This window comes from Zonotrichia albicollis, chromosome 8 (genome assembly GCF_047830755.1).
Source record: "Zonotrichia albicollis isolate bZonAlb1 chromosome 8, bZonAlb1.hap1, whole genome shotgun sequence".
NCBI classification, from domain to species: Eukaryota; Metazoa; Chordata; class Aves; order Passeriformes; family Passerellidae; genus Zonotrichia; species Zonotrichia albicollis.
In genome coordinates this window covers 315881-339806 of record NC_133826.1, presented here as the reverse complement: position 1 = coordinate 339806, position 23926 = coordinate 315881, and the positions used below count along the sequence as shown (strand labels likewise).

General features: G+C 46.2%; 1 protein-coding gene across 1 annotated transcript; it reads left to right on the top strand.

Annotated features, from left to right (window-relative positions):
• Positions 1-1854: 1854 nt before the first annotated feature.
• On the top strand, positions 1855-6392 carry NAA20 (N-alpha-acetyltransferase 20, NatB catalytic subunit). The gene is made up of 6 exons (XM_005495401.3): positions 1855-2012; positions 2155-2179; positions 2268-2358; positions 3540-3675; positions 4640-4785; positions 6068-6392. The coding sequence occupies exons 1-6, from the start codon at positions 1960-1962 to the stop codon at positions 6151-6153; spliced, it is 537 nt and encodes a 178-aa protein (XP_005495458.1). The 5' UTR covers positions 1855-1959; the 3' UTR covers positions 6154-6392.
• Positions 6393-23926: the final 17534 nt, after the last annotated feature.

Genomic DNA, 23926 nt, shown 5'->3' with positions numbered 1-23926 from the left:
GCTGAATGACATTTCACTTGTAATATGCAGTAAAAGGTAATTGGGAAGGGGAGGAAGTTTTTTGATAATCTCTATACTTACGTTTAAGTAAGGCCTAAAGTTGTTTCACCTGTACTTCACTCAGCAAAGATAGTCACCCAAGATTTGGCCCAAACTCACTGAATAGAAAATATTGCCTTAGGCTACAATATTGGGAATTAATTTGATAACAGTAAAGACTACTCTAGCCATGATCAGCTTTTGAACCAAGTTCAGGCACAGTAACAAAAGTGCCTTTTTGCACTTTTTAGTGCCTTTTTTACCACTTCAGAAGCAAAGGCTTTATCTTGAGTACAGCAAAGCAGCCCAAAGTCCAATTGGGCTGGAGAGAGTGCCTTAAGTCACAGCAGTCAGGTGAACGGTTGAGCTTTTTCTGTTCTTAAGGATGTGTCATTATATCATTCTTGTAGTTCTGCAGTAAAAGAGTGCCTCAAGCAGAAGAGGGCTATAAAGCTATACATTTCCTAACACCTCAAAGGATCAAGAACCAGCCTTAAAAACATCTGTTCCTTCTCCCAAGTTTTTATATTTATATATATATATATATATATATATATATATATATCGCCTCACACCTCCACTACTGTCCTGAAAAGTGTTGTCTCTTCCTGTGTCTGGCAACTCTGAAATCCCACATCGCTGTTGCACCACCACTACAGACCTTGAATCAACTTTCTCCTACCAAAATGCTGACACTTTAAATTATCAGAAATCTGACAGATCTCGAATCTGACAGGCTATGCTCTGTCTGGAGTAGCCTTGCCAGCATCTCCTGATTCCAAATTCCAAGAAAGACAAGAAAGGCCTCTTTCATTGTCCCAAAACATGTACCCAAATTCCATTCACTGCATCTCATGCAGAATTTTCAAGGACAAAAATCACACCCACAGTATAGCCTCCAACTTCTGGGCAAATCTTTCTTCAGAATAACTAGAGTCATCTGGGTCCCTTGCAGTGATAACTTTCTTCAGAAATAGCTCAGCATTCGAATGGAAGTGAGAGGAATGGCACAGCCATTTGGAGGAGGTGAATGCTAATGGGCATAATGGACATCTTGTTTCTGGTTTTTTTGGGTGCCACAGGAGATGCTGTGCAACAGGTGACTGGAGTACAATCCAATACTGAGGACAGTATTTTTGTGGAAGAGGCCCCTGTTGGCTGGCATGACCACTGTTACAAATCATGAAGAGGCACCTACTGCTGATGGCAGCAGCATCCCAGTTAAATCGATGTTGCGGTTCCAGTGTGTGTCTGACCTCCTCTGGCGGCATCTTTCCAGAGGCAGAGTTGTTTTTTCTGCGTATGCCAACCTACGGCACGCTGTGTTACGGTAGCCTTTGAGTGCTCGGGGTGGAGCTGCAGAAGCTCTGAGCACTCTGGCTACTGCGGCCCCGCTGGGCCCTGCCCCAGCGTGCCCCATGCCACCACGGGCCGGCTCAGCCGCGCCATCCGCCCGCCCGCTGCTGTCGGTCCGGGATCCCGCGGCCGCTCCTCCGCAGCCCTGTCCCTCCTCAGCACGGCCCGCGGCGGCAGCTCTGAGGCGCGGGCCGGGGCGGGGCGGGGCCGCCTGGGGGCGGGGCGGGGCCGCCTGGGGGCGGGGCAGGGCCGCCTGGGGGCGGGGCAGGGCCGCCTGGGGGCGGGGCAGGGCCGCCTGGGGGCGGGGCAGGGCCGCCTGGGGGCGGGGCGGGGCCGCCTGGGGGCGGGGCAGGGCCGCCTGGGGGCGGGGCAGGGCCGCCTGGGGGCGGGGCAGGACCGCCTGGGGGCGGGGCGGGGCCGCCTGGGGGCGGGGCAGGGCCGCCTGGGGGCGGGGCGCCCTGTCTGCCGCCTTTCCTTGGCGAGAGTGGCCCTTGGGCGCGCTAGCGTTTCCGGGGCAGTGTCATCATCGTCACGCTCAGCGTCAGCGTCGTGATCACCGTCATCATGACAACGCTCCGCGCCTTCACCTGCGACGACCTCTTCCGATTCAACAACATGTGAGCGCCGGCCGCCCCCTCTTCCTGCCCCCGAGCCCCTGCGCGCTTCCCCACCCCGCGGGGTCCCCGCGGCCCCCCGCCGGCCGGCCGGCCGGGCCCGGGCCCGGGCCCGTGCTGAGCGCTGCACTCTCTTCCTCCACAGCAATCTGGACCCGCTGACCGAGACCGTATCCTTCCCGCCGGGGCAGGGGCGCGGGGTCGGGCGCGGGCGGCGCAGCCTTGGCGGCCGCAGTTACTCCTTAACCAAGCGCCCAGTATGGGATTCCCTTCTACTTGCAGTACCTCGCCCACTGGCCCGAGTATTTCATCGTCGCCGAGGCGCCCGGCGGGGAGCTGATGGGTTACAGTGAGTGCCGGGTGTCCCGGCGGTAACGTCTCCCTTCGTTGCCTCTTTCGGGGATTATAACGCGGGAGCTTTTCTTACTCTTCGCGTTGACCAAATGTCCAACATGGAAGAGGAACCTTGCGTTGCATCTTCCCGTTTCTTAAATGTCTTAGGGTATTATGCAGGACTCGTGGCCATAGCTTCCAGTTTGATGTTCCTAGCGCAGCGAGGAGTCTTGGCTGTGATAACATCCACCCGTATTTGGCGAATGGGTATTTCTGTAATCTGGAAGATTAAGTCCCTACCCGCAGTCAGTAAAAGTGCTGGCCTTGCGTTTTGCATTGCCCTGTAAAGGAAGACTCTGGGCCTGGATGTCATGTGCTAATTTGCTGTAGAATATTTGTGTTTTTCAGAAATCATGCCAAAGAGAACTGCCAGGAGATGGGGTGGGGCAGAGAAATGGTTTTTGCAGGGACCCAAGAACTAAAAGTATTTGACATACTAAAGCAGAAAGTATGTGTGCTGTATAGAACGTTTCTCAGTATCCACCACACTTGTTGCTTATTAGCAGTGACTGCAATATCTATTAAAAGCACAGGGTGGAAATGTGAATGTTCATTAATAAACTAACATTGGATTGAAAGGAGAGAAACTAGAAAAAAAAAGCCACCCAAAACACCATCCCCACCTCCACTTTTTTTTTTTTTTTTTTTTTTTTTTTTTTTTTTTTTTTTTGCCTTCAACACATTGTGTTTGCAGGGCCTTAGCTTTCTGACTGGCAAAGCTTCCCAAGCTCTATTCCCTCGTAATCTCCAAAAGTCTCAAATAGTTGCTGGGATGGTAGTTTTGGGTTTCTAGCCCTCTGTTCGTCCTTTATTTTAGTCAGATTTTAAATTTTGGTTCAGTGAGACTTATGAGAATTGCTTAAAATTTGCATTTAGAAGTCATCTCAAGCAAGGAATTTGCAAACTTGTTTGGTGTTTTTTTACACTAGTCAAGAAACTGTTGTAATATTTGAGTAAAATGACATTTTTAGTGGCTGCTGAATATAGAGTAAAAAGGTAGACATCCCTGTTTTAGCCTTTACCACAACCATTGTATCATGTGTTTATTCATGGCTCATTCCTCTTGTGAAGTTGTGTGGCTGCAGGCAGTGCATTACTCCAAAGGTGCTGCTGCGCTGATGCTCTGTATGTTCACAGTCATGGGCAAAGCCGAAGGCTCTGTGGCCAGGGAAGAATGGCATGGACACGTTACTGCTCTCTCTGTTGCACCAGAATTTCGACGGCTGGGTTTGGCTGCTAAATTGATGGAGCTTCTGGAAGAAATTTCAGAAAAGTGAGTAGTATGGCTATCTTTAAATTTATCTTTTAAAGCAACATTTAAAAGTAGTATTTCTACAGAAATCTGTCGCTGTTTTACATGGCAGAATTTAGTTTTAGGTGGTGTTCTGATTTTCTGATTTTTCTCCTCATAGTTGGAGAAAAAGAGTTATGGAAGTTGCTTAGCAGTTTAAAATCCAGGGTTTCTATGAAAGCTAGCTTGCCAGAGGGAGGAGGAAATAGTCTGAATTCCTGTAGAGATAGTGTATAAAAGAATATTCCTTGACAGAAAAAGAGCTTTGTGAAACATCAGCACTGTTTCCCGTAGGGCCTCCAACCTGCTTGGTCAGTAACTGTGGGCTTTGTGCAATGCCCTCAGGCACAGTCCTGAACAAATTTTGTACTGCAGAGAGTATCTTAGTTTACTTGCCATCTCCTGCTTGGTTACTTGTACCTGAGAAGATTTAATTTGGTGTCAGATGAACCTGCTGGGAAATGTCCTTAACTGATTCTAGTAGGGCAACCCCACTATGGTTGGTAAGACTGGAAAGTAGTATGATGCTTTGAAAAATTTGCCTTGTGGCATTAAGAGTCTATCATCTCCTGTTAGGCGACTGAATTTTGTGACTGATTCCACTTCTCCTAATCCAAGCAATGCAAAATGTGGATACTTTTAAAATTGGATTTAGGCCTGTGGGGGCATTTAACTAATCTTGTTCTTTCTGATCAAATTTCTGAACCCACTGACTGGTGAGAAATGGCCATGTGATAAAAATAAAATTAAATCCTTGTCTATGATTGAATTTTCCCTTGGTAAATGAGTGTGTCTGTTATTACATTGGGAAAGGTGTTTAATTAGTATACTACATTGGACTTGCTTGTGTTGCATTACAATTTATGTGTTGTTATTTAAAAGTACATTTACCTGCTATTCCTTAATGTGGTTTTGTTTGTTTGTTTCTTTTCCTCCCCTGCTAAAGAAAGGGTGGATTTTTTGTCGATCTCTTTGTGAGAGTATCAAATCAGGTTGCTGTAAATATGTATAAGCAACTAGGCTACAGTGTGTACCGAACAGTTTTAGAGTACTACTCAGCTAGCAGTGGGGAGCCAGATGAAGATGCTTATGGTAAGTTCTTGTTCGGTCTCGAATGGAACTATTCTCATGTTGAAAGTTGCTGGGATTGTTTGTAAAACTGTTACTATTTTTTATATGACACACATTAAAAACATGAAACAATTTGAAACAATTATATGAAACAATTTCAGATAGTTGCTGATTAATGGGATTTTTGTATTTTTGCAACTTTTCCTAATTAAGATTATGTCAGTTACAAAACTTAATCTTGCCACTTTCACATTTTTTAACATCTCTGGCAAAATCAACCACAAAACAAGAATAAATGAGAAGGAATGTCAGTGCTTTCTTCCTTTCATCCCATAACAGGGACTTGAAACTTTGTTTTTCTCAGATTTCTATGTATAAATTAACAATTGTCAGCATTCAGCAATGGCAAAGGATTGGGTAGCATTTTTCAATTTAAAAGGGAAGGAACATTGAAATTCAACTATGTTAATGTTAATTATGTTAACAGTGAACTACCAAGTGCTTTCTCTTTCTTGGTCCTTTTTAAAATTATCCTCCCAAAGGGTTACATGGCCAGGCTGTGTATCGTTTCTGTTCTTGCACTGTTTATTTGATATGTAGGAGTGCTGTGAAATACAAGGGCTCAGACAGGCACCTGCCATTGCTGCATGTAACTTAAGTCATGTGTTTATCTCTTTAGCTTGTCATTTCCTTTCCATTTGGCTGAGTTTCATGCAGTATTTTATATCAATTGATATCATTGCCATTGAGCAATATTCAGGACAGCAGTGTGTCCCGAGGAGAGCAACCAAGATGGTGAGAGGTCTCAAGGACAAGATTTATGAGGAGCAGCTTATGTCCATGAGTTTGTGCCACTTGGAGAAGAGAAAGCTGATGCAAGCCCTTGTCACAGTCTGTAGCTTCTGAGGACAGCAGAGAGGGGTGCTGATCTCCTCCCTCCAGTGGCAGGACATGAGGAGATGGAGCACAGCTGTGTCAGGGGATGTTCAGAGTGCGCGTTAGAAGGCTCTGCACCGAGAGGGTGGTTGGTAACTGCAGTGGTCTCTCCAGGGAAAGGGTCATGACACCAAGCTCATCAGAGTTCAAGGAATATCTGCACAGTGCTCCTAATCATACAGTATAATTTTAGGTAGTACTGTGTGGAGCAGGGAGTTGCACCCTTATGGGTCCTTTCAAACTTGAGGTAGTCTTATAATTCTAGGAAATTTTCTTGATTAAAAATTATCTTATTTTAATGGAGAATTCACTTAATATGGCTTTGTACAATAAATTACTATAATAGTATTTTTTCCTGTTGCTACAGATATGAGAAAAGCTCTTTCCAGAGATACAGAGAAGAAATCAGTTATACCTCTGCCTCATCCTGTAAGACCAGAAGACATTGAGTAACTTTAAGCTGCAGTTCTCATGCAATGTACCAAGGGTCAGGTTCCATCTCCTATAACCCGCAACAACTTATGCATAAGAAGTTTTAGGCCAAATGTTTTTCCCATAAAATACATAAAAGCAACATTGAGAAGCTGACTAACATTGCTTCTATTGGTAATGCCTGTATACTGCCACACTTACTCTATTTTTCCTTTCATGTGTTGGAGATTTGGAGACTATTAAAATGGAATTACTTCCTGTATGGTCTTCTCTGGGTTTTCTTGCTGCAGCTAAAATTTATTTCTGTTTTAGGAAGCATCTCATTGTATAGTCTGTGATTTAACAGTTCCCATGCCACGTTAATTGTGGTGGAAGAAGGAAAATGAAGCCAGGACATTCAACTAGGATGCCCCAAACCCCAGGCAATCACACGTTGCCAAAAAAAACCCACCCCAGGTTACAAAAATACTAGAAACTCAGGTACAAAAATACCAAATCCCCAGCCTACAAAAATACCAAAAACTCCCCCTACAAAAAACTAGGTTCCAAAATACAACCCTAGGTGTATTTTTGTTCAAAACCCTAGTTTTGAGCACTAGTTTGAAAATAATGGAAAACCAAATTTCAAAATACTAAAGAAAACCAGGTTTCAAAATCATAGATTTAAAATACCAGAATTTTAACCTAACCCAAGTTCCAAAATACAAAAGCAACCCAATTTCAAAATACCAAAATAGCAAGTTCAGAAATATCAAAGTAACACAGTTTCAAAACTAGAATACCAAGTTCCAAAGCACCAATATAATTCCATTTCAAAATACCAGAATATCAAGTTCCAAAATATCAAAATTATCTCATTTCAAAATATCAAACTGCAAAATACCAATTTTCGGATCTCTTATGTGGTCAGGCTTCCCAAACCCAAAAGAATGCAATATTCTCAAAATGGAATCTGTGCTACCAAAATGGATATCTTCTTGTCTGAAAAGCTTTCCTCTGGTCACCATCAATATATGTATTTATTCTAATTGTACAGCCAGATGCAATAAGAATTTTACTTTAAAAGCAAACACTTGTAGTAGCAGTCTGCTTAGTTTGTGTCAGTGAGAACTGGCATTTGGGCCAGAGAACTGTGGTCAGGATCAAAGGATGGAGTAAATGTTTTCCCTGCAGATGCATAGCAAAAGACTGCGGAGCAGGCAAAGGGAGCATTTATATATTTCACTGAAAGTCAGGGCACAGCACCATGGGGGTGCTCAGGTTCATCAGGATTAGCCGTAAACAACACAGCCAAACCCATGGCCCCTCAAGGAACTTGTCAAATGCTTCGACAGAAACACAGGTTAGTAATGATTACGGAAGAAAAATTACCAGTAATCACAATCCACGGAGAATTTCCTCGGTAATTACAAAGCTAGGACGTACGGAGTTTTGGAAGCAGAATGCACAATTTTGGCCACGGGCAACAGGATGAGAAGGCCAGTTATTTTCTACGGAAAGGAAAGCCCAGCACCCTGGTGTTTCAGGGGCAGACAAGGGGCTGTGTAGGGAAGGGAATGACAACCGGGACTTTTCTCCACCTCAGCCCCCCCACTCAAAGGTGCGGCAGCCCCAGGTGTGACCAGCGAGGATGAGGAGGGAGCAGCTCTTGCCAGACGCTGCTTTCAGAGGGTTACACGGGCACGCCTGCACAGGGAGCTGAGAGGGGGCAACACAGGCATCCCAAGAGTCCCTCCAGGATCAGTGGTTACAGGATCCATCATTTCCTTTCGGGAAGGGAAAAGGAATCTTGCAATTTCAATGGGGACCAAGAGGGGAATCTTTGGTGCATGTCCCTGCCCTTGATGACATGCCATGCCTTTTGATGGCTTTGACTTAGGAAAAATTTTTTTGTTTTTTTTTTACAGTATCCATGCCAAGTCCCTCATATTTCCCCCTCCAGGTTTTGTCTTCCTCCTCGACTTTTTCTTCTGCTTTTGCAACATCTGTGAGCTTAGTTTTGGCATGTTTTAGTCCTTTGCAGTGCAGCTCATTTTATCACAGCCTATTTTTGGAAGACACTAAAACTCCTCATTTTCTGGGGTTTTTTTAGGTTTTTTTCAATTGCATGTCATTTGGTCCTATCTCCTTTCCAGAGTGTTTGTAAGCCTTTCTTTTTGTGTTCGCAAGATTCCTTTTCCCTTCCCGAAAGGAAATTTCAGGCAGAGCTGAAGAACCGATTGTAGCCGAAAATAACCGAGTTTATCGAAGAGCCGAGTGTAGCCGAAAACTGCCGAGGTTACACCAAAAGCCGATGATAGCCGACTGTATCCGACATTAGCCGCATTTAAACAAAGAGCCGAATATGACCGTGTTGAGCCCAACCGTACCGATTTCAGCCGAAGAGCCGAAAAAGCCGAATGTAGATGAAAAGCCGAAATGAAACGAGTTTATACTAAGAGCCGAACCAAGCCGAATTCAGCCGAGTTTAATTAAACAGAACCGAATGACGCCGCAGTACTCTTCCTGCAGCGCGCCGGGACAGACATGGGGCTCTGTACAAAGAAAGTATAAATTATAAACTATATGTGAGAAGGAATAAAAGCTTTGTGTCACGTGCCGGAGTAGAAAATTTCAAGCTCCCAGGGAATAAATAGTTTTCTTTCAATCATTATAGTTTTGGAGGTTTTTTTACTCCCATGTAACCTGATAGTTACTACTGCTGCTTTTTTATTCTAAAGCTAGAAAGCAAAACCAAGATTAGAAATACAGGGAAAGAAAGAAAGAAAAGGAAAAAAGATGAAAGGAAAGGAAAGTGAAAGGTAAGTGAAAAAGGAAAAGGGTGAGAGAGTAAAAGGAAGCGTGAGAGTTCAAAAGCGGGTGAAAAGCAGAGTGAAAAAAAGAAAAAATAGTTGGAGCGAAAAACAGAGGGCATTCGGGAGGAGCGGTGCTGCCTCAGGTCCTTCCCCGCCCAGGAGCGAAGGACCCGTTTGATGCCCGGGAGGGACTGCAGCTCCCGGTGGCGGAGGACGGAGCAGTGGCTGTCAGCCCGAGACTACAACTCCCGGCAGGCCCTGCTGCCGGCGAGGCGTGTGACGCAACGGCGGACGCGGCACATGAGTGGCTGGCGTGCCAGGCGGCCGCGCGGGGCTGTGCGCGGGCAGCTCCCGGCCCCTGTCCTGCGCGGGACGGCGCTGCGGCCGCGACGCCGGAGGGGCGAAGCCTCCGTCTGGCCGCCCGCACGGAGCTGAGCAGCGCGGAAGGGGCGTCGGCCCGGTTCTTCGGCCTTACTAAGCGGTAGCGATGGCGGAGGGCGAGGCGGTGCTTTGCTGCCGCGGGCCGGGAGCTGCAGGAGGCGCCCCGGGCGAGCGGCGCCGGGCGCTCCCGCGGTCCCGGTGGGGCGGCTGCCCTCAGGCTGGCGGAGGCGCAGCAGCCCCCGAGCTGCAGCCGTCTCCCGCGGGCTGCTGCCGGTGCTGCGGGCGGAGGCGGCTCCGCCGCGTGTTGGGCGTTGCGAGCAGAGAGCGCTGCGATATCGCCGGAATGACTGGGCTGCTGCCTGCGCTAGTGCTCGAGGCTCTTTCTGCCATGCAAACGGATGGAGCGGCGCTGAGCGGTAAAGCCAGAGATGGCCGGGAGAATGCCCAGCGCAGGGAGCAGGCGGGCTGTATCCTTCCGATGGCACAGGTGCGATCTGCAAACTCATCCCCTTCTGCCCCTGCCCTCCCGAGCCCCAGGGAAAGTGCTTTCCAGCATTGTCGGGCTTCTGAAAGACAAAACTTGTGATTTGACACTAGCATCCAGAAAAGCTTTCTGTCTAGATTAGCAAATGCCTAAATTGTTCTTGGTTACATCCCATGACCGGTTTTAGGCAGTGACTTTATAGTGCTTTTAGGATTTTCTTGTACAAAGGTGAGAAAATAGGCAGGTCTGATAGTGGTTTCACTTTTTTTCTACTTCACGTTCCATGAGATTCTTTTATCCGAGCACTTGTTTTAAAATTGTACTGTAGGCGTTTATGGTTCACTTTTTTTTTCTTTGCAGCACCCGTGACTTTTTTTTTTCCCTAAATCGGGAGTAAATATAGCTGAGTAAAATGACCTTGGTTTTCTTCTTTCTTTTTCAACTGAGTTGTTTTTATTAAAAATCCTATTTGCCTATAGAAAAAGTGGGTATGTCCTGTAATATATCCTAGCTTTTCTTGTTTACAGGGTACTCAGAAAATATGTCTCCCTTAGAGTCCCACAGAAACGTTCTCAGTGCGATCTCTGTCAAGGTATGCATTTACAAATAAGTGATCCCTTTAGATATTTGACTGTGTACCTTTTCCTGTAATTCAGAGCTTGCGTTCCGTGGCTTTTATGATAAACCTGTAAAACATGCAAAAATGGTTTTGCAAGTCTGAATTGTTGAAGGCTGAAATAAGTGGATTTAAAGCCTGTTCTTGACCAGACAAAGGGAAAAAGTGTGACTTTGATGATGAACTTGTCATTTTTCATTTGACTTGCCTTGAATGATTTAGGAAGAAAGAGAACTAGAAAAAGAGAGAAATAGAATTGGTTACTGAGCACTCCTCAAATGCTCACCGTGATTCAGTGCAGAGCCGAAGTGAAGGGTGATGGAACAGAGCTCTGTGCTTTAGAAGGAAATAAATTTAAACCTGACCTCCACACAGTGTCTCACTAACTTCTGTTGTTTTAAAATACCAAATACGTTTAGGAAGTGTTGGAAGTTAGTATTTTGGGAAAGAAATGGCAGTTCCACAGAACATTGCATTTAACAGAGGCTCTCGGAACGATTCATGTTGTAACTGCTGTCACTGCAATCGGTTGGTGGTTCAGCCTTGAAATGTGCACTTGCCCTTCTATAAAGCACTGTTTTGTTTGCCTTTCAGTGCTATGAGTCTTGATAAATTGGAGAAGAGCCCAAGAGAAATTTTTCATCCCTTGATATAAAAGGTAGGAAGTGACTTTTTTTGGTTTGGTTCTTTTTCTTTGTTATTTTCTGGAAATAAAAGTAATTAAGTATAGGTACGACTGGTTTGTTTCTTCCAGTAGCAGGTGATAATAATAGTAGTAGTAATAGTAAAAATAATAATAGAAATAATAATAATAATAGTAACGTAATACTACTTAAACTGTCTTTATCCATTGAACTGGCCATTTCAAATCAAAACTTGTAAACACAAATCAAACCATCATCCTTGTAGAATCTTTCACAGCAGTGGGCTAAAGATCCTGGTTTTGTTGACAGGATTTATCGGTTCTGGAAGAACAAGAGGGAAGTACAAGCTTAACTACTTCTAGCTCACAGACCCGTCCAGTGAATACAGCTTTGTATTTTGATGGGCTTGTGATGACTTTGAAATCGATTGCTCATTACAGTAAAAAAAAAAAATAATGTTTTTTTGAATGTGACAGCAGAAATAACTTTCAGTACCAACTTAATAATAATAGATCACCAATTTAAGTTAAAAATTCATGCTATACTATCAAAATTTAAAGGTAAAATATTATGTATTAGGTGATGGTATAAAGTGTACGTTCTAATGTGTAGGATGTATGCAGAGATACATACATACCTGAAAGTCCTTAGAGGAAACAAATTTTTATGTCTGCTGTTTGACTGTTTATCATACAATATTTGGTTTTATTTCCCAGGGATCGGTGAATTTTAACTTTGGAGTCCTCTATGCTAAGGATGCTCGGCTTACAGATGATGAAATGTTCAGTAATGGTGAGTTTTTCACCTTCTCTTTAGTTGCTATGCTGATCTGAATAAGAAAAAAACAAAAGCAAGAGGAAAAAAAAGGATGGTTTATTATTTTTTACGCTGTTATGTTTGTTTCCTCAGTATTTGCTGCAGCTCTGCTTACCCAAACTTTGGGTTCCTTCTGTCCCACTGGGAGTCGCCCGATTTGGTTGCATCTGGTGAAATTCACCCTGAGACCTTGGAGAACCAGCTCAAACTACGTGAGAGCCATTTGCAGTTCTCTCCAGACACCTGGAGAATGGGTGATGCTTCTGAGGATCTGGCAAGTGTACTTCTATCAAAACTCAGTCTGTGAAATTTCTGGGGAAAACCCTTCTGTGTACCGAAGGGTTCAAACTCTGGTGAGGATCCAGTTATCAGGTGCTCACCTGCATGGTTCCAGCTCTTAAAGCGAACACTTGAACTCTTGCCCTGTAGTTTATATCAACTGTATTTTTGTTATTTTGCAAGATTTTATGCCTTTGCAAAATATTGTGCATTTGACTCTTTGGAACCTGTCAGATCGTTCTTTGGTGCAGCACCACCTCATGGGACACTTGGCTGCTGTCCTGAAGGGGTTGGTCGTAAATCCTGGAGGGTTTATAAGTCTTCTGTCCCCAGGGAGCTATCGTGCTTTGTTTGCTTTTGTTCTGTTTGTTAGGCGCTGCTTCTCACTGGAAGTATGAATTTCAAACTACCCTGTTCTTTTTTTAACTGTTTTCCTGGTTCTCTCCCTACGGCAGGGAAAGACTCTCGTGTCCTTGTCGTCAGGCTCGGTGCTGTCCAAGAAGATACAGAGACTAAAACAATCATAAGAAGCAAAATATGACTGCAGGGAAAACAAGCTGGAGAGAACAAAAGGTGGTATTGTTATCCTTACCCTCTATTAGAAACATCCACTGTGCTTTGATGCTGGTAGCTGCCAGGGGCTTGTCAGCTCTTTGTAGGCAGGTGTGGGTGTTCACTTGTAGGTTTTTTCTCTGGACAAGTCAATTCAATCTTTGCTAAGCTTATATTTGCAGATTACTCTCTAGCACAGTCCAGCATGACATTTTTGAATGTTGTAAAAATACCATGTTACTTGGAAATTGCTAATGATGAGAAGCCTTAGGGAAAAAAGATGATTTCAGGGTTGGAAGATGTGAGAAGAATTTTGTGGGGATGTGAGACTGAAATAAAGTGCACTTGAAGCTGGACTGGCACGCTGGCAGATCCCCTATTAAAGGGTAGTGCTTAAATTAACCTGGGGGTTGCCCCTTGTTTCTGTAGAAATCAATGTTTCCTGGTCTTCAGAAGTAAGCTGCTTTGAAAAGCTGGAAGGTGCAGCATAGTGACAATCTGTGTGCTTTGGATTAAAAGCAGATTTCAGAAGGGTGATAGGCTTTTGTCTTTTCCTAGAAGTCGATGTAATTCTATCGAGGAGTTTTTAATTCTGTGTTGCCATGTCATCCCTCAGAGCCCTGTCGTACTAATCGTCATACAGATGCAAAACAAAAAATCAGACCCTGTCCCAGCCACTTAGAGCCCAGAACACGATTTCCTCGGGCTGCCATTTGTGCGCCATCAGTACTCACCAGGGAAGCGAGCCGGGGATGTTGCAGCTGTTGGGAACAAACCGCTTCTCGTCACACAGAAATGGAATTCGGACGACGCCTCGGCCAGCCCCTCTCTGCCGTCGTCTCCTGAATCTGCAGCAGAGCAGTTCCAGTCCGTCCGGGTACGTGTAATCCAGCTCCTGACGATCTGAGCACACGGAGCAGCGCTCAGCTGCCGTGGGGGCTCAGGGAAGGCAGAGTGTGCATTGTCATCTTCCTGAACCTACGGACAAATCAAAGTGAGAAGCCACAGGGTGGAAATCACTCGCATATATGCTAAATAAAACTTGCAGATTTATTTAAGAATTGTTTCTGCTCGTTCTTTTTTGTGCTTCTGTGCTTAGAAAACATCCCTATAAAATCAGTTCAGTTCATCAGTTGAACCTTTGTTTGCAGACCCTCACTGAGCAGAATTTGTTGCAGACTCAGTGCACGCTGCGCTGGAGTGTGAGGAGCTCAGTGCACTGCCGGGAGTGTGAGGAGCTCATGTGTGCTACTTTTTGCTTTAGGATGCTCTAAGGTATTTATTCCTTTTGGGATACATGATGAGAATTCCCAAGAGAGGTAGTTATAAGGTATGATATTGGGAAAAAGCCTGTGTGGTTGGAATGTTGTTGCTGTCAAAAGTTAATTCTTTCTTAGCCAGTAGTTAGCTTTTTGCTTTATTTTTGTGGTAGCAGTATTTTATTGTTTAAAAAATTGCTTCAAAATAACTTCAGTGGCTGGCCATCGGTACCTTGTTCAGATTTGCCTATTTGCTTGTAGCTAAAATGTTCACATCTTATCATTCTGTTTAAGAAACTGCTGCTCAGCCAACTAATAACTGAATATCTATCTGTCTGGGACACGGGGACAGGATTTAGGTAATGTCTTTGGTTCCAGAAGAGAGTTCCTGTGTAGTTTCTAAATAGAGGAGAAGAGGGTGAAGACTCGGGGCTCTGATGCCATTGGGGCACCCCAAGGTCCCCAGGAGAGGGAGCCCCACTGGGGTGCAGGAGCAGGTGTGTTCTCATGTAATATAGAATAAATGACAAATATAAACATGAAAATTGTAATCATGAAAATATTTTTTTAAATAGCTAAATAAAGCAGGTTTTTTTATTTGTCAATAGGCAGTGTTTTGATTATAAAAATTATAAATGCAAATAATATAAAGGTAGAAATCTAAGTATAGGAATATATCATAAATATATAAATATATATATATATAAAGTTTAAAAACATAAGAAAAAATTAGTTGTCGCAGTAGATATGATACATAATATAAATAAATACATTTATAGAATTTTTTCTATGTTCTAAAAATACCATGTTACTTGGAAATTGCTAATGATGAGAAGCTTTAGGGAAAAATAAGATTTCAGGGTTGGGAGATGTGAGAAGAATTTTGTGGGGATGTTAGACTGAAATAAAGCACACTTGAATTATTATAATAATATATAATATTATAATATTATAATGTATAATATTATATAAAATATATATTATATATAGTTTTTAATACACTTCATCAAAAGAAACTATAAATATAAATGGGAGTATAATTATACTAAGTATAAAAATATTTCAATATCGTTTGAAAGAAGGTTTTTTTTGTATTTATTTGGTTAGAGATGGGGGCTTTATTTTGAATAAAAGTATTATAGAAATAGAAATCTAAATATAGAAATATACAATCTACAGAGAAAGATATTTGTAAAAACACGAGCGAACGACGCCTCCTTCGGCCGAATGGAACGAGCTCAGCGGCACCAAGGCGAGACCGGCCGAACCTGACGGCCTCGAGCGAACCGAGGCCAGGCTTGCGAGGCTGCCTGAACGGAGCCGAGCTCAGGCGAACCGAGCCCGCTGCTCTCGTGCGCGCTAATTAGCGCGAGTGCGGTCACCGCCTAATGAGCCCCTGTGCCGCCCCGCGCTCCCGGTCGTGTCCGTGCGATGGGCGGGCCGCCCGCGGGACGCGGCAGCAGGAGAGCCCCGAGCCGGGCGCGTTTAACGTGAGGCGGCGCCGCTTGCCCGCCCTTAGGGAGCCGAGCCGAGCCGAGGCGCGCCGAACGCACGGAGAGCGGCTCCGAGTTCGGCCGAATGAAGCCGAGCTGCGCCGAACGCACGGAGAGGCTCCGAGTTCGGCCGAAGCGAGCCGAACGCACGGAAAGGCTCCGAGTTCGGCCGAAGCGAGCCGAGCGCACGGAAAGGCTCCGAGTTCGGCCGAAGCGAGCCGAGCCGCGCCGAGCGCCTAGAGCGGCTGCGAGTTCCGCCGAAGCGAGCCGAGGCGCGACGAAAGGCGAGTCCAGCCGAATGCAGCCGACAATAGCCGAGTTTAGCCGATTACAGCTGAATTTAGCCGAGCAGCTGTGAGCTGAAATAAACAGGGCCAGGAGACTTCTTCTCCTTTATAATGCCTTTATTAAAAGTGATCAGCTCAGGATTGCGCGGCTCGGCAGGGCTGCAGTCCCCGTCGCGTCTCCCAGGGCGACTCAGAGGAGGATATGCGCAGCTCCGTCCACTAGGAGCAGAGCCGGGGGATCCAGTCCTCGTGGGAGCTTTTTAGTGCTTGATGTCCCTTTTAGATGTTGCGTTGTCAGTGCGGTCCCCTCAGTCTCAGCGCTGGGGACGACTCCCAAGGTCAGGGCGAGAGGGGCTCCGCATCTCTGCAGGCTCAGCACTTGGCTCCTCACATCCAGACATCACCTTAGTCTCTCAATTCGTAATTGGCTCGTTGTTTTTGGGGTTTTCTCGTTGCATTTCGAGTCGTGGTCCCACAAAGCTTTCTGGACTTTGGAGTCACTTTGCATAACCCCCCCCCACCCTCTCAGGTGTCTTCCCTATGTTGTAAGAGAGCACAGCCTCGGGGGAAGGGTCCACCGCAGCCAGCCAGGCTTTTTACTAATACAAAAGAAGAGATAAGCCTCAACGACCCGGTATTACAATAACAAAGCGCTAAGTATCCTGGCAGAGACCGACCTGATGGCGTCCCTGCAACTCCGTCTCACAAAAAAAATATTAACTGAATTTTTGTTCATAACATGAGCCTTGAGGTGAGCGTGTATCATTGCCGGCTTGGGATTGAATGAAATGCACTAAGGAAACCAGCGCTGGGGAAGGAGGCAGGGAAAGCCTCTCTTAACGTTTACCAATTCTTCCGTCAAACTCATCACGGCAGGACAGGGTGAAGACTGAAAGTGTACGAAGATGTGGAGGGAAACAGAGAATCTGACAGGAGCATCGAACGCACAAGTGCACGAATTTCGCTTTTTGCTTGGATGTAAACTCAGAAGTTGTAAGGAATTTGGGAAAGGGACATTTCAGAAGGAGAAGGAGGAGAAGAAGTTGTTGTTACAGTCCTGGCAAAATCTTTTGTTCTAGCTAATAAAAGAAGTTAGTTTAGAAAACAAAAAGAAAAAAAAATGTAGTTTTTCTTTACTTGACTATTATATTCATTGGTGGTATATGGTGTGTTGTTTTATTTCTTGGTATTATTAACTCAGTGTAAGTTGTTTTTTGAGTGAACTAACTTTCTGGATGGGTTGGTTTGTATTTGAGACAGGATTGATTTCAATAGGTTTCTTTCATAGACTTGTGATAGGTATTACTGGGGTTTTGGTTTTGTTTACTGTATGCATAAACATACAGCTTTGGTTGGGCCAGCTGGGCTGCCGGAGTTTGTGGGTGTGAATTTATTCGATAGCTTTTGTTAAATGCAGTTTTTTATTTTTGAAAGGTTTTTCAATGTAGTGGTTTTAAGGTGGTTTTTAGAATTGATTGTATGGTTTGATGTTGTTTATAGTTGCTGTCCGGTAAGGGATGTGGTGTGAGTTCTTGAACGTTATGGTTTTGGTTTTCCTAAGTTCCGTTTTCTTTCTCGTTCGATAGGTTTTTTTAGTTTTATTGTTGTGACAGGGGCATTTATGTGGTGGGTTTTTATAGGCAATATGTTTTTTAATGTGGGTAGTGATATTTTTTAGTATTTTAACAGTTTAGATTTTTTATTTTCATGCTTTGTATGAGGTTTTTTTGAATTGCAAAATAACTTTTATAGGTTATTGGTTTTTATTTGTGCATTAGCATAAAGGTAGAGCTTTGGGGGCTTTTTGAGTCAGTTGTACAGTTTTGAGTCTAGTGAGTTGGTTTGATTTCATTTTTAATGGGTGTTTGTTTTTCTTAGCAGTTGTGTCATTTTCAAGGTGTATTTGAGTTTTTTGGGGTTTTTGAGATATTGGTTTAGGAGGAAGTTGATGATGAGCATGTGCGCAGGTTTTGGGCTAGTTATAGTGGGATTTAAAACTTATTTTCAGTTAGGTTTATTTGAGTTTTTATTAGGGTTCAATGTTGTGGGATGTTTGTTCCGTTAGTAATAGAAATAGGTTTTGTTTTGATGTGCTGCGATGGGATGAGCGTGTGCTGCGTGCCGGTGCTGACAAAGGTACGGTATTGTTGTGGTTCTGGTGTGTCGGGTTAATGAACTTATATGGTTTAATATAGAGATGAAAATAGAAATAAATATAAATTTAAAAAGAAATATAACATTAGAGTGGTAAACATAAATATAGATAACAGATGCACATATAAAACTATAATTCATGGTATGGAATTGTAACATATTGTCATATAGATAAATGATAGTCTATTATATATATACAAAGATATATAAATATAGATTGTAAATATAAAAATATTTAAATACAGTTAAAATAAATTGGGGGTTTTATTAGGTTATAGGCTAGTGTTTTTAAAATAAATAATATAAATAGAAATAAAATAAAAAATCAGATACAAATATATGTGGAAATACAAATATCTATAAATATTTAATTGAAATAAATATAAGTAAAAGAAATATATAATAGAGAAATTTTATATCTATAATCAGCATAATCTGCTGATTATGGTATTGTGTTGAAATACTTGGCCTCCCCTGCAGTAGCCCCACACTTAACTCGATGGCCTCCCCCAGCAGGTCCCAAAACACCTGGATGCAGATCAGCTTAAGCTTCACTGATGTGATAAACAGAGTTCACTCTTTAAAATTTTTACAAGTTTAATAAAGGATAAAAGGACAAAATAATCCAGTACTGGGATGCTTTTAGCACACAGCCAAAGAGCACAGAGGTAGCTTAAAATCACGTTCACTATATACTGTTACATTGCTGAGGTCACATGCATATTCATTAACTTACACATTATTCAAACATTCCTTTGACTTTTTGATGTTCCAGGAACTCTCTTGTTTAGTTTTAACCTCTGACTTGTCTGCAGAACATTCTGTAAATTAGGTCTACATATTTTATTTCTTCCTGTAGTTTTATCCTGTTGCTTCACACTCCCTGATAACGCCCGATAAGAGTCGATAAATCCTTCCTGGATGCTTAAGCTCTTTTTGTCACTATTATCTTATCACTTGGTAGGGGCAGTCTGCAGTTATAAGAAACAGAATAATTGCTTTACACCGTTTTCTGAGTTAGTTACATAGAAGTATTTTAGTTTTTATTTTAACATTTTGCTAAAGCCTACGATATATTTATCACGCTACTATTCATATGAAATATACAGTGTATACATAAACTGACATATTACACTATACAAAGCAGTTAAAAGTAAGTATAAGTTTTACCATATCAAAATACTTGTAATGCAAAAAGCTATTTATGAATGTGAAAGTCAATATTGTTTTATCATCTATAACATCCGACGACGAGGGTGAGCAGCGGGCCCGCAGCAGGCAGAGGGCGGGCAGGGGGACGCGGGCACTTAACTTTGGCCAGGGTGCTGATCTCGGCCAGTCGGGGCAGGCCAAGTCCCCGCAGAAGCGGAAGCACTGCGGTACAAGAGGCACCCAGAGCCCGCAGCGGGCGCTGCACGCCCTCCCCGCTCCCGAGCCCTCTCCTCACCAAATCGCCGCCGCTCCCTGGTCCGCCCTGCTGTCGCAAAGACGACCCGGAATCCCTCCCGGGCTACACTCCTCTCCGCCCCCTGCCCCGAGTGCCCAAGGGAGCGCTCCGGTAGGGGCTCTGCGGGGGTCTTTTCCCCGGGACCTGGGCACGAGAGAGGGCCGGAGAAGAGGACGGGGGTTTCGCGAGCGGGACCCCCGGCGCCTGCGAGCCCTTCGGGCAGCCCGAGCTCCGCCCCACGCTCCCAGGGGCCTCAGCCTGACGGCTCCCAAACCTGCCAATCACGGCTCGCCTTTCTCCGTCCGCCCTGTCCAATCACAGCCGCCCTTTCAATCCGGAAGCGGTCCCGCCAATCTCAGCCCGCTCAGTGGCGGCCCGACCCCTCAGACTGGCCCCGCTCGCCCGTACGCCTGAGGCGCCGCTCCCGCCACCGCCGCTTTGGCAGCCGGCGGAACTGTATCCCCGCTGCCTCGGCAGGCCCTGTGGGGGCCGGCAAGGGCGGCCGGGAGCTTCCAGTTCAGGTCCTGGTCGGGATCAGGTTCTGGTCCAGGGAAACGGGCAGGCAGCGGGGAGCGGGCGGACGCGGCCACAGCAATGGCGGCGGCGGGAGCAGCGCTTGAGGGGACCGCGGGGAGTCACAGAGCCCAGCGCTTCGGAAATGGGCGGGCTGGGATTGGTGGAGCCGGCAGGAGCTGCCTCGGGTTGTGATTGGCTGGCTGGTCCGCCCGTGGGGCATAAATAGCGTGCGTTGGGGCGGCAATGGCGTCAGTTCGGCGGGGAAGCTGGGAGCGACGGGAGCTGCGGATGCGCGATCTGAGGAGCGGCGCTGCGCCAGGACGGGACCCCCGCGGCAGCTGATCCGGGGAGCGCCGGTGAGCACGGACGCGACGCCTGCGGTAGTATCTGGGGGCCGGCCGTGTCCAGTTCTTTCTGCCGCGCCCTGCGTGGCTCGGGTAGCCGGCGGCTGGTGTGGGGCCTGAAGTGGCGCGGGGGCGGGGGAGGACCGCCTACTATCACTGGGGGCTGGGAAGTAGCTGTTTCGCGGTGTCTGAATTTAAAGAAATGTTCAGAATACGAGGAATAAAGCTTGCTTTTTGCATTTTTATTACTTTATTTTGTTTTTTCTTGTAGTGGTTTTTTTTTCTTTATTGTGTTATTTTATTATTGCTCGTTTTATTACATCTTTTTGGTTCGATTTGTTTTCTTTACTGGATATCTCATGTTAATTCGGTAAGGGTTGTGTGACTGGAGCTGGAACACCAGTTGTGAGAGCACTGGGGACATGAAACCCCAGGGTGTGGAATAATGGCTTTGGCATGAGTCAGGCCCAAAACAATGTAAAGTAGTGGGAATGATGGGGCTAGATAAATGCCATGGGAGGAAGGCATGGAGCTGCAGCACCGGGCCTGCAGGTTATGCCTGGGGGTTCCCAGCCCCTGCCCTGTGGTACCAACGAGGGGCTGAGGGTGTGGGGGCTCAGAGGGTTCTAGGGCCCAAGAACCAGCCCAAGGGTGCGTTTTGGGATCGGGGAGCAGGAGTTCAGTGGCTATTCCCAGCCCCTGGAGCTGCCTGAGGGGAGGTGAGGGGGCCTTTGTGCAGGTGCTGGGCTGAGAGCCAGGGTGAGGGGGAAGGTGGAGGTTGAGCTTCAGGCCTCCAGTGTCCCCAGAGTTGGGATGCCACTGGGGTGGGTGGGACAGCTTCTAGAAATATTGAAATTGAAATGATGGCAGTAACTGATTTGTGGCCTTATCAACAGCCCCAAGGTGCAGTGAGAAGCATGAGCGGCTTTTAGCTGCAGCCAGTAGGAAGCTGAGGAACTGGAGCTGAGGCAGCAGAGCTGGAGGAGACAGAAATATGGTAGGGTTTGGGGTAAAACCCCTGTGGGGCTGGGATAGGGATTGTGGAGCGGGGAGGTAACCTGCGTGGTTGGAATTGAAATTGCTCTAAGGACTGTGATCTGAGCTCAAGAACTAGAGCTAAAACAAAGATCCCGTCCTGAGAAGCAGAAGTAGTATTGTGAGGCACTACCATGAAGATGTTGAGCAGGAAGTGCAAGAGAAGAGCTGGCAGTAAAATAAAGCTTGTGGGTGGAGAGCTGAAGGAGCTGAAATCACTGGGCCTGGACTCATCATCATTGTGGGACTGGAATTGCAGCTTAACACATCATAGCAATATAAGGCTGGTACTGACACTGTATTGTTCTTGCGCCGAGATCACTGTAGGCCTGTGACATGGATGCAGGGGCTGGGTATTGCGACCGATAGTAGAACAGCAGGTATGGAGTGGGAGAAGGGGGCTGCAAGCTTGCGCCTGAAAACCCCGTCGATCCTAGGATATTGCCTGCGCCGGTGATGGCACCTCTTGGGGTGCAGCTGAAATCTCTGTGGGTCTTGGAAATGGACTGCTGGGCTGGCACTTTAGAAATGGCAAAGGCACTAGACCTGTGAACGGGTCTATGGGCATCCAGGAGAACTAATGCAGGGGTGGGCAAAGTGACTGGGGACTGCTCGGTGGGAGCTAAAATCACTGCAGGGCTAGGATATGGACGGTGGGGTGGGCTTCCAGAGGCTCGTGCGGGACCTGAATTGTTGCCGAGCTGGGGCCAAGAGCAAGATGCTGCCATGTGAAGCTGGAGCAACACAGAGCTGGAGCTGGAAGAAGAGAGCTGGCAGTAAAATAAAGCTTGTGGGTGAAGAGGTGAAAGAGCTGAAATCACTGGGCCTGGTCTTGTCATCATTGTGGGTCTGGGATCGGGGCTGCACACAGCATAGGAACTGTAGGGCTGGCACAGAGACCGTAAAATAAAGCTTGTGGGCGAAGAGGTGAAAGAGCTGAAATCACTGGGCCTGCACTTGTCATCATTGTGGGACTGGAATTGCAGCTTAACACATCATGGCAATATAAGGCTGTTCTGACACTCTATTGTTCTTGCGCCGAGATCACTGTAGTCCTGTTACTCGGATGCAGGGGCTGGGTATTGCGACCGATAGTAGAACAGCAGGTGTGGAGTGGGAGAAGGGGGCTGCAAGCTTGCGCCTGAAAACCCCGTCGATCCTAGGATATTGCCTGCGCCGGTGATGGCACCTCTTGGGGCGCAGCTGAAATCTCTGTGGGGCTGGTAAGTGGACTGCTGGGCTGGCACTTTGAATGAAAATGGCAAAGGCACTAGATCTGTGAACGCGGCTCTGGGCATCCAGGAGAACTAATGCAGGGGTGGGCAAAGTGACTGGGGACTGCTCGGTGGGAGCTAAAATCACTGCAGGGCTAGGATATGGACGGTGGGGTGGGCTTCCAGAGGCTCGTGCGGGAGCTGAATTGTTGCCGAGCTGGGGCCAAGAGCAAGATGCTGCCATTTGAAGCTGGAGCAACACAGAGCTGGAGCTGGAAGAAGAGAGCTGGCAGTAAAATAAAGCTTGTGGGTGAAGAGGTGAAAGAGCTGAAATCACTGGGCCTGGTCTTGTCATCATTGTGGGTCTGGGATCGGGGCTGCACACAACATAGGAGCTGTAGGGCTGGCACAGAGACCGTAAAATAAAGCTTGTGGGCGAAGAGGTGAAAGAGCTGAAATCACTGGGCCTGGTCTTGTCATCATTGTGGGTCTGGGATCGGGGCTGCACACAGCATAGGAACTGTAGGGCTGGCACAGAGACCGTAAAATAAAGCTTGTGGGCGAAGAGGTGAAAGAGCTGAAATCACTGGGCCTGCACTTGTCATCATTGTGGGACTGGAATTGCAGCTTAACACATCATAGCAATATAAGGCCGTTCTGACACTCTATTGTTCTTGCGCCGAGATCACTGTAGTCCTGTTACTCGGATGCAGGGGCTGGGTATTGCGACCGATAGTAGAACAGCAGGTATGGAGTGGGAAAAGGGGGCTGCAAGCTTGCGCCTGAAAACCCCGTCGATCCTAGGATATTGCCTGCGCCGGTGATGGCACCTCTTGGGGCGCAGCTGAAATCTCTGTGGGTCTTGGAAATGGACTGCTGGGCTGGCACTTTGAAAATGGCAAAGGCACTAGACCTGTGAACGGGGCTCTGGGCATCCAGGAGAACTAATGCAGGGGTGGGCAAAGTGACTGGGGACTGCTCGGTGGGAGCTAAAATCACTGCAGGGCTAGGATATGGACGGTGGGGTGGGCTTCCAGAGGCTCGTGCGGGACCTGAATTGTTGCCGAGCTGGGGCCAAGAGCAAGATGCTGCCATCTGAAGCTGGAGCAACACAGAGCTGGAGCTGGAAGAAGAGAGCTGGCAGTAAAATAAAGCTTGTGGGTGAAGAGGTGAAAGAGCTGAAATCACTGGGCCTGGTCTTGTCATCATTGTGGGTCTGGGATCGGGGCTGCACACAAGATAGGAGCTGTAGGGCTGGCACAGAGACCGTAAAATAAAGCTTGTGGGCGAAGAGGTGAAAGAGCTGAAATCACTGGGCCTGAGCTTGTCATCATTGTGGGACTGGAATTGCAGCTTAACACATCATAGCAATATAAGGCCGTTCTGACACTCTATTGTTCTTGCGCCGAGATCACTGTAGTCCTGTTACTCGGATGCAGGGGCTGGGTATTGCGACCGATAGTAGAACAGCAGGTATG